The sequence below is a fragment of the Leptosomus discolor genome, chromosome 22, assembly GCF_034619465.1.
Source record: "Leptosomus discolor isolate bLepDis1 chromosome 22, bLepDis1.hap2, whole genome shotgun sequence".
In the NCBI taxonomy this organism is placed as follows: Eukaryota; Metazoa; Chordata; class Aves; order Leptosomiformes; family Leptosomidae; genus Leptosomus; species Leptosomus discolor.
Genome location: NC_141412.1, coordinates 7,653,941 through 7,664,526, shown reverse-complemented (window position 1 = coordinate 7,664,526; position 10,586 = coordinate 7,653,941). Strand labels below are relative to the sequence as shown.

General features: G+C 59.9%; 1 protein-coding gene across 1 annotated transcript; it reads right to left on the bottom strand.

Annotated features, from left to right (window-relative positions):
* Window positions 1-3,728: 3,728 nt before the first annotated feature.
* Window positions 3,729-7,980, bottom strand: NRGN (neurogranin). The gene is given in 3 exon segments (XM_086476983.1): window positions 3,729-3,884; window positions 3,886-3,936; window positions 7,966-7,980. Coding segments are annotated over 3 exon segments (222 nt in total).
* Between the last annotated feature and the right edge of the window lie 2,606 nt (window positions 7,981-10,586).

The following is a 10,586-nucleotide window of genomic DNA, read 5'->3' as shown; positions in this document are numbered from 1 at the left end:
GGTCCGGGGGGCGCCGGGCCGGCCCTGCAAGGGAGGAGAGAGCAGCCGTCAGCCCTGCCTGCAGCCTGCCTGCGCCCTGCCGCTGCAGCCTGCGCCCTGCCGCTGCAGCCTGCGCCCTGCCGCTGCAGCCTGCGCCCTGCCGCTGCAACCTGCGCCCTGCCGCTGCAGCCTGCGGCCTGCTGCTGCAGCCTGCATCCTGCCGCTGCAACCTGTGCCCTGCCACTGCAGCCTGCACCTTGCCGCTGCAGCCTGCACCCTGTTCCTGCAGCCTGCGTCCTGCCGCTGCAACGTGCAGCCTGCTGCTGCAACCTGCGCCCTGCTCCTGCAGCCTGCGTCCTGCCGCTGCAACCTGCACCCTGTTCCTGCAGCTTGTGTCCTGCCGCTGCAACATGCAGCCTGATGCTTCAGCCTGCGTCCTGCCGCTGCAGCCTGCACCCTGTTCCTGCAGCTTGTGTCCTGCCGCTGCAACATGCAGCCTGATGCTGCAGCCTGCATCCTGCCGCTGCAGCCTGCACCCTGTTCCTGCAGCTTGTGTCCTGCCGCTGCAACGTGCAGCCTGCTCCTGCAGCCTGAGCCCTGCTCCTGCGTCCTGCTGCTGCACCCTGCTCCTGCAGCCTGCCTGCGCTCTGCTGCTGCAACGTGCAGCCTGCCGCTGCAACGTGTCCTGCTGCTGCAACCTGTGTCCTGCCGCTGCAACGTGCAGCCTGCTCCTGTGTCCTGCCGCTGCAACCTGTGTCCTGCTCCTGCAGCCTGCTCCCGCGTCCTGCCGCTGCAACTTACACCCTGCTCCTGCTTCCTGCTTCTGCAACTGCGCCCTGCTCCTGCAGCCTAAGCCCTGCTCCTGCAGCCTACTTGCAGCCTGCTCCTCCAGCCTGCTGCCACAACCTGCACCTGCGCCCTGCCTGCACTCTGCTCCTGCATCTTGCTGCAACCCGCACCATGCACCCTGCTCCTGCGTCCTGCCTGCACCCTGCTGCGGCACCCTGCTGCCACAACCTGCAACCTGCACCCCGCTCCTGCGCCCTGCTTGCACTCTGCTCCTGCGTCCTGCTGCAACCTGCGCCCCGCTCCTGCGCCCCGCTTGCACCCTGCTCCTGCATCCTGCTGCAACCTGCACCCCGCTCCTGCAGCCCTGCTCCTGCACTCTGCCTGCAGCCCTGCTTCTGCAGCCTGCCCACATCCAGCCGGCACCCTGCCTGCAGCCTGCTCCTGCAACCTGCACCGTGCTCCTGCAACCTGCTCCCTGCTCCTGCGCCCTGCTCTTGCATCCCGCCTGCACCCTGCTCCTGCAGCCTGCTGCTGCCACTTGCACCTGCGCCCTGCCTGCCCGCTGCTGCTGCACTCTGCCTGCACCCTGCCCCCTGCTCCCGCACGCTGCACCCTTCCCTGCACCCTGCTCCAGCACCCTGCCTACACCCTGCCTGCACCCTTGCCTGCACCCTGCCCACGTTCTGCCCGTGCCCTGCCCCTGCCCCTGCCCCCTGCTGCTGCATCTTGCACCCTCTCCCCTCCCTGCCCCCTCCCTGCCAGCACCCCTGCCCACACCCTGCCCGCACCCTGCCCCTGCCCTACTTGCAGCCTGCCTGCACCTTGCCTCTGCCCTGCTCCTGCCCGGCTCCCGCTGCTGCCTGCAACCTGCCCTCACCCAGCCCCAGCTTGGGGGGGGGGGGACGGGGACGGGGACCCCCAGCCTGGGTCCCCCCCCAGGGGCAGAGGATGCCGGTGGGAGGAGGGGGACGCCAGCTCAGCCACCTAACGAGGCCGCCCTAACGAACCTCGTGGCCCTCACGAGCTTCGCAGCAGCTCCCCCCCTTGCAGCCCCGCTGCAGCCCCGGTTCGTTCCCGCTGCAGCCCCAGTTCATCCCGTTGCAGCCTCGGTTCGTCCCCCCCCCCGGATCCGCACTGCGGCCCGTTGCAGCCTCAGTTCGGCCCACTGACTCCCCGTTGCATCCCAATGGCGTCCTCGCTGCAGCCCCGCTGCAGCCCCACTGAATTCCCACTGCAGCCCCAGTTCAGCCCCACTGCATCCCCAGTTCAGCCCCACTACATCCCCATTGCATCCCCACTGAATTCCCGCTGCATCCCCAGTTCAGCCCCACTACATCCCCATTGCATTCTCACTTGAATTCCCACTGCATCCCCAGTTCAGCCCCACTGAAGTCCCACTGCATCCCCATAGCACCCCCATTGCATCCCCACTGAATTCCCAGTGCATCCTCAGTTCATCCCCATTGCATCCCCAGTTCAGCCCCGTTGCATCCCCAGTTCAGCCCCATTGCAGCACCAGTTCATCTCCACTGCATCCTCAGTGTATCCCAGTTCATGCCCATGGCATCCTCACCGCATCCCCACTGAATTCCCAGTGCATCCCCAGTTCATTCCCGTTGCACCCTCGCTGAACCCCTGGTGCATCCCCATTACATGGTCCCTGAGTTCCCAGTTCATCCCCACTGCATCCTCACTGAATCCCAGCGCGTCCCCAGTTCATTCCCTTTGCATCCCCCTGAACCCTGCTGCATCCTCAGTGCATCCCCACTGCATCCCCACTGTATCCCCACTGTGTCCAGTTCATTCCATTGCATCCTCACCGCATCCCAGTTCATTCCCGTTGCATCCCCCTGATCCTTGCTGCATCCTCAGTTCATCCCCACTGCATCCTCACTGTAACCCCACTGTCTCCCAGTTTATTCCCATTGCATCCCCACTACATCCCCACTGTTGTCCCAGTTCATTCCCACTGCATCCTTACTGTATTCCCACTACATCCCAGTTCATCCCCACTGCACCCCCCACTGAATTCCCACTGCATCCTCATTACATCCCCACTGAATTCCCAGCGCATCCCCAGTTCATTCCCGTGTTCCCCACTGTGTCCCAGTTCATCCCCAGTTCATCCCCAGTGCATCCCCGATGCCCCCCCCCACTGAATTCCCAGCGCATCCCCAGCTCATTCCTGTGGCACCCTCACTGAACCCCTGCTGCACCCCCAGTTCATCCCCGCTGCATCCCCACTGTGTCCCAGTTCATCCTCAGTGCATCCCCGATGCACCCCCCCACTGAATTCCCAGCGCATCCCCCGTTCGTTCCTGTTGCACCCTCGCCGAACCCCCTGCTGCACCTCCCAGTTCACCCCCACTGCCTCCCAGTTCACCCCCCCCCACCACCTCCTCTAACCCCCCCACTACCCTCCCACCGCACCCCAGCCCCACCGCGGCCTCGCCGCCACCGAGACCTCCCCGCCACCACCCCCAATCCGCCCTTTCCCAAAACCGGGGACCCCTTCTTCGGCGCTGGTGAAGGGGGGGGGGGGGGGCCACGGCACCACCAAACCCCCCCGGAGCCCCGATGCCACGCGGCCTCGGCGCCGTGGGCGCTTTTTAAATTTACCTTTTCCTGCCAGGAGACTGTGACACAGGCTTTTAAAAATAGCATGTGCTGAGGCGAGGCGTTCGGGGTGGTGTTGCTAAGGGAGAAATTAAACCCAAATCTAGGCCTTCGCCTGCCCGGCCTAACTACTACGGCGCGCTCCCAAAATGGGGGCAGGCCGCGGGCGGCCTCCTCTTGGGGATAAACCCCCTTCTCCTCCCCGAAGCGATGTGGGGAGCTGCTGGGAATGGTGGGGAGGTCTCTCTTGGGGGGTGTAGAGGAGGATGGAGGAGATTTGGGGCCTACTTAATGTGGAGGGGGGGGGGGGGTGAGGGGAAGGACGGAGGAGATTTGGGGCCTACCTAGTCGCCGTTGCGGAGGTCGCCGCCGCGGGTGCTGTTGGCGCACTCGGCGTCCTTGGTTTTCCGATCGATCTCGCCCCCTTTGATCTTCTTGCGGGTCATGTGGCCACGGAAACTAGCCTGGATCTTGGCGGCCGCCGCGTTGGCGTCGGGGTCGTTCCAAAGGGATGTCCAGGATGTCCTCGTCCAGCTTCGTGCAGGCGCCCTCCTGCCGGCGGCACCCGCAAGGGTTACGGGGGCGGGGGGGGCGTCCCGAAAAGGGCATCACCCCGCCACCCACACCCGGTTTAGTCCGTTAAATAAGATCCTGAGTAAGGCTCTGCGCTAAAAATGAGGGTGCTTTGGTGGAAATGAGGGTGCTTGGGAGAAAAACGAGGGTTCTTTTGGCGAAAATGAAGGTTCTTTGGTGAAAATGAGGGTGCATTGGTGAAAATGAGGGGGCTTTGGTGAAAAATTAGGGTTCTTTGGTGAACATGAGGGTGCTCTGGTGAAAAATGATGGTTCTTTGGTAAAAATGAGGGTGCATTGGTGAAAATGAGGGGGCTTTGGTGAAAAATTAGGGTTCTTTGGTGAACGTGAGGGTACTTTGGTGAAAAATGAGGGTGCTCTGGTGAAAAATGATGGTTCTTTGGTGAAAATGAGGGTGCATTGGTGAAAATGAAGGTTCTTTGGTGAAAATGAGGGTGCATTGGTGAAAATGAGGGGGCTTTGGTGAAAAATTAGGGTTCTTTGGTGAACATCAGGGTGCTTTGGTGAAAAATGAGGGTGTTCTGGTGAAAAATGATGGTTCTTTGGTGAAATTGAGGGTGCATTGGTGAAAATGAGGGTGCATTGGTGAAAATGAGGGTGCTTTGGTGGAAAATTAGGGTTCTTTGGTGAACATCAGGGTGCTTTGGTGAAAAATGAGGGTGTTCTGGTGAAAAATGACGGTTCTTTGGTGAAAATGAGGGTGCATTGGTGAAAATGAGGGTGCATTGGTGAAAATGGGGGGGCTTTGGTGAAAAATGAAGGTTCTTTGGTGAACATCAGGGTTCTTTGGTGAAAAATGAGCGTTTTTTGATGAACATGAAGGTTCTTTGGCAAAAACGAAGGTTCTTTGGTAAAAAATGAGGGTTCTTCGGTGAAAATGAGGGTGAATGAGGGTGGTTTGCTGGAAACCAGGAGGTCCTCTGCTAAAAAATGAAGCTTCCTTGGTGAAAATGAGGGTGCTTTGTGGAAATGAGGGTGAATGAGGGCACTTTGCTGGAAATCAGGGTCTTCTGCTAAAAATGAGGGTGGTTTTCTAGAAATGAGGGCGCTTCGCTAAAAGTGAGGGTGCGTTGCTAAAAATGAGGGTCCTCTTTTGGTGAAAGTGAGTTCTTGGCTAAAAATCAGGGGTTCTTTCTGCTAAAAATGAGGGTCCTTTGCTAAAAATGTGGCTTCTTTTTGGTGAAAATGAGGGGTGCTTTGCTAGAAATGCAGGTGCTTTGCTAAAAATCAGGGTCCTGTGCTAAAATGAGGGTCCCTGTGTTAAAAATGAGGGGTGCTTTGCTTAAAAAAAGGGCTCTTTCTACTAAAAATGAGGGGTGCTTTGCTAAAAAATAGGGTTCTTTCTACTAAAAATGAAGGTACTTTGCTAAGAATTAGTGTTCATTCTACTGAAATGAGGGTGCTTTGGTAAAAATCAGGGTCCTTCGCTAAACAATGAGGGCACTTTGTTAAAAATTAAGGTTCTTTCTACTAAAAATGCGGTGCTTTGCTAGAAGTGAGGGTGCTTTGCTAAAAACCAGGGTCCTTTGCTAAAAAGGAGGGTTCTTTTTTGCTAAAAATGAGGGTGCTTTGCCAGAAATGCGGGCGCTTTGCTAGAAGTCAGGGTCCTGTGTAAAAGACGGGGGTTCTTTGCTAAAAATGAGGGTTCTTCCTGCTAAAAACGAGGGTTCTTCCTGCTAAAAATGCGGGTGTGCTTTGCCAGAAATGAAGGTTCTTTGGTAAAAATGAGGGTGCTTTGCCAGAAATGAAGGTTCTTTGGTAAAAATGAGGGTGCTTTGCTAGAAAAGCGGGTGCTTTGCTAAAAGTCAGGGCCCCTCGGCGGCGTCTCGGGGGATTTGCGACCAAAAGTGGGGCAGGGGAAGAAGCTTCCCCCCACCCCCCTGCTCATCCCTAAATCCTCACACCCCCCCCCTTCCTCCACGGACCACCCGGCTGCAGGAAGCCGAACCCCAGCTGGCCCCTTTGGATCATGCTCCAGGGAGAGGAGCACCCATGGGGGAGCCAGCGGGGTGGGGTTTGGGCAGGGGGGTTTTCAGCCCAGGGGGTCACGCTGAGCTGGCCGTGCCTCAGTTTCCCCTTCCCTCGCAGCCTGTTGCGTCCCTCTGCATCCCTCCTCAGGGTTTTGGTCGAAAACACCGGGACATTTGGGAAGGGAGCGACGCCGGAGGGGAGAAAAAGCCCCTCCACACCCAAGGATAAACCCACTCCCCTCCTGCCACATCCCACCGGGCGGCTGGACCCGATGCCGAGGTCAAGGGGGGGGCGGAAAAAATCCCTGAACGCGACGGGAGCGAGTCGGCGTTGGACGCCCCGGTGTCGGCAGCGGTGCGGGTCCATCCTTTGCATCCCCCTGGTGTGCTTTAAAGGAGGGTTTAGGGTTTTTTTTGGGGGGGGGGGTGTTATTTGGAAGCTGCAGTGGTTTGGGGGGGGGGTGATGCTCATCCCCTCGGAGCGTGCCACGGCTCCGCAAAGTTGCTCGGGTTGTTTTCCCGTCGTGAGAGGAGCGAAAAGAGCGGCGGCGGCGGCTGAAGGGACGGGTCCGAGGTGGAATTGATATGGCCAGGGTGGAAATGTCACGGCCAGGGTGGAAATGTCACAGCCAGGGCTGGAAATCCTATAGCCAGGGGGAGGAAATCCTATAGCCAGGAGAGAAATCCTATAGCCAGGAGAGAAATCCTATATCCAGGAGAGAAAGCCTATATTCAGGGTAGAAACCCTATGGAGGAGGGGGGGAAACCTATATCCAGGTGAGAAATCCTCTATCCAAAGAGAGGATATCCTGTATCTAGGAGAGAAATCTGATATTCTGGGGAGAAATCCTATATACAGGTAGGGGAAACCTATATCCAGGGGAGAAATCCTATAGCCAGGGAGAGGATACCTTATATCTAGGAGAGAAATCCGATATTCCGGGGAGAAATCCTATATACAGGTGGGGGAAGCCTATATCCAGGGGAGAAATCTTATATTCAGGGGAGAAAACCTATATACAGGGGGGCTAATATCCTATATCCAGGGGGAGAAATCCTATATCCAGGGGGTGAAAAACCTATATCCAGGGCAGAAATCCTATGTCCAGGGGGGAGAAAATCCTATATGCAGGGGGTGAAAACCTGTATCCAGGGGAGAAATCCTATATACAGGGGGGAGAAATCCTATATATAGGGGGAAATCCTATATCCAGGGTGGGCTTTGCCTCCCTGGAGGTGCCCGGGAGGGCAGGTGGGCGCTTTTGCTCTGCGCTGCCGGCTGAGCAGAAGGGGGGAAAAAAAGGGGAAAAAAAGGGGAAAAAGGGGAAAAAGGGAGGAAAAAAGGGGGAAAAAGAGGGGAAAAGGAAATAAAGGGGGAAAAAAGGGGGGGGAAAAGGGAGAAAGGAGGAAAAAGGACGTGGTTTTCTGCCGGATCAGCTCCCCGAGCAGGCTGGTGGCCGGGCGGCGAGGGGTGCTCCCCCTCGGGTGAGGACGGAGGGGTGCAGCCCCCCGCTCACCCCAGTTTATCCCATTATCCATCAGCAACCCCTCGGAGAATAATTTGGAGGGGGGGGGGGGGGAAGAAAAGCAGAACCCCCATCTGGCTGCTGGATTTGGGGGACGGGATCGGGGGGGGGGGGACACTTCCCTGACCGGGCTGGTGGCCGTGGTGCGGGGCGCTTGCCGGCCCGCGGCGGGACGGCCGCCGAACTGGTGTGAAATGGGGACGGGGCTTGGGGGGGGGGGGGGTGGGGGGTTGCAGCAGCGCTGCTGGGGTGGGGGACACACACACACACACACAGAGAGAGGGGAGTTGGGGCGCAGCATCCCCCCCGCCTCCCCCTCAAATCTCCCCCCTCCCTCCCTCGCCCTCGTACCCAGCGTGGGGACGACAATCAGAAGAATCATAATAATCCATTAAAGGGGGGAAAAAAGCAAAATATAACGGAAAGAAAGGGAAAAAACCAGCAGAAGGAGAAATAGCGGGGACACACACACACACCACACACGACACCTACATTGCAGCAGTCCATGGTGGAGGACGGTGTGGGTGGGTGGGTGGCCAGCGATGGGCGAGGGGCTCTGGCAGGGTCTGGCTTCTCCGGCAGCTCTCCCGGCGCAGGTGGCAAGTTGAGCGGAGCCTCTTGCCTACGTAACGCGCTTCCTCCGGGCGAGCCTATCAGCCCTACACCCCTGCCAGGCTTTTAGGAGTGATGGAGAGGGAGGAGGGGGGGGGGGGGGAGGGTGTTTCTTATTATTTTTCTCTTTTTTTTTTTTTAATTTTTTCGTACCTCCTCCGATTTTCCTTCGCAGCCTCCAACTCCCTCCGAACGCTTAAAGGCGCCGGCGGAGTCGCGTGGAAGAGGAGGGGGGGGGGGGGGGGGGGGGGAAAAAACCCACCCGCCACGCCGAGGATGCGAGCGGATCGTTGGGGTTGCGCCGAAATTCGCAGCGATTTTTTTTGGGGGGGGTATATTTTGGGGTTGGTTTTTTTTGGGGGGGGGGGGGAGGAGGGGATGCTTGGCCCGCAGCGACGCGGGAGAAAGCGGGGTTGGTTTGTACGGGGAGGGGGGGGGGGGGGGGCAAAACCTTCACGACCTACTTAGGGTTTGGTCCCAAAGGATGAGGAGGGTGAGGAAGGGTGGGATGGTGAGTCCCACGGAGCGTCCGCTGACCCCCAAAGGCGGGGGGGGGGGGGGGGTGATGCGGCCCAAACGCGGGCTCCCCGCAGCGCAGAGGGGGGGGGGGCAGGGGGCTCCGCTTTTGGGGGTTTCCCTTCCTTGCTCGCGCCGACCCCCTCCAAATTTGGGGTGGTTTCCAGCCGGACCCGCAAACTCAACACTCAGATCCCGCTTTCCCCTTCGAGGTGCTGGGGTGAGACGGAGAGGGGGGACGCCAGGAAAGAAAGGGGGGGGACCCCCCCCCCCCCCCTGCAAGGGCGATGCGGGGGGCTGCAGCCCCCCACCTCGCCCGCTTCGCCCGCCTCTAATCCGGGTTTGGGAGTTGCTAAGCAACTGCTCAAGTCGCCCGTGGGCTCCGAGCGATGATGCCGGCTCCGGCTGGTCCCCAAAAAGTGCCGTGGCCCCCCCCCCCCCCCCCCCGCCCCCCCCCCCCAGCAGCCGGGCACCGGCACCCACAGGCCCACCAGCGCAGTCGGGCCTCGCCCGGCGGGGCTCGGTCACGGGGCTGAGCCCCGCTCGGGGTCCTGGTGGCCGTGACCTTCCTCTTTGCCGTCACCGGCGTCACCGTGAGCGTCCCTGTCCCGTGGGCATCGCTGTCGCCACTGCTGCCGCCATCCCCGGCCCCATCCCCATCATCATCCTCATCCTTGTCCCCATCATCAACCCCAGCGCTGGCCCCATCCCCATCATCATCCTCATCCTTGTCCCCATCATCATCCCCATCCCCGGCCCCAGCCCCATCATCATCCTCATCCTTGTCCCCATCATCATCCTCATCCTTGTCCCCATCATCATCCCCATCCCCGGCCCCAGCCCCATCATCATCCTCATCCTTGTCCCCATCATCATCCTCATCCTTGTCCCCATCATCATCCCCATCCCCGGCCCCATCCCCATCATCATCCTCATCCTTGTCCCCATCATCATCCTCATCCTTGTCCCCATCATCAACCCCATCCCCGGCCCCAGCCCCATCATCATCCTCATCCTTGTCCCCATCATCATCCCCATCCCCGGCCCCATCCCCATCATCATCCTCATCCTTGTCCCCATCATCATCCTCATCCTTGTCCCCATCATCATCCCCATCCCCGGCCCCATCCCCATCATCATCCTCATCCTTGTCCCCATCATCATCCTCATCCTTGTCCCCATCATCAACCCCAGCGCTGGCCCCATCCCCATCATCATCCTCATCCTTGTCCCCATCATCATCCCCATCCCCGGCCCCAGCCCCATCATCATCCTCATCCTTGTCCCCATCATCATCCTCATCCTTGTCCCCATCATCATCCCCATCCCCGGCCCCATCCCCATCATCATCCTCATCCTTATCCCCATCATCAACCCCATCCCTGGCCCCATCCCCATCATCATCCTCATCCTTGTCCCCAACTCCAACCCCATCGTCTCTGTCCCCATCCCTAGCCCCATGCCCATGCCAGCGCCACCATCAGCTTTGTCCCCATCCTCACCCTCACCCCTGTCCCCATCCTCACCCTCATCTTTGTCCCCATCCTCGCCCTCACCCCTGTCCCCATCCTGACCCTCATCTTTGTCCCCTCCTCACCCTCACCCCTGTCCCCATCCTCACCCTCACCCCTGTCCCCATCCTCGCCCTCATCTTTGTCCCCATCCTCACCCTCACCCCTGTCCCCATCCTCACCCTCACCCCTGTCCCCATCCCCACCCTCACCCCTGACCCCATCCCCATCTCCATCGCTGTCCCCAAGGCCACTCCACCCGGGGGGGAGGGGACGACAGGCGGTGGCACCCCCTGCCCCTCGACACCCCCAGCTCCCCAGGGCGCCCACCCCATCCCAGTCACAAGCAGGGCGCAGCCTGATGGGGCTCAACCCCGCCACCCTTCCCACCCAGCAGCACCCAGGCACCCAAACCCCACACGGGGGGAGATGGGTGCCCCCCCGAGCACCCCTTGATCCCACCCGCCAGCCGTC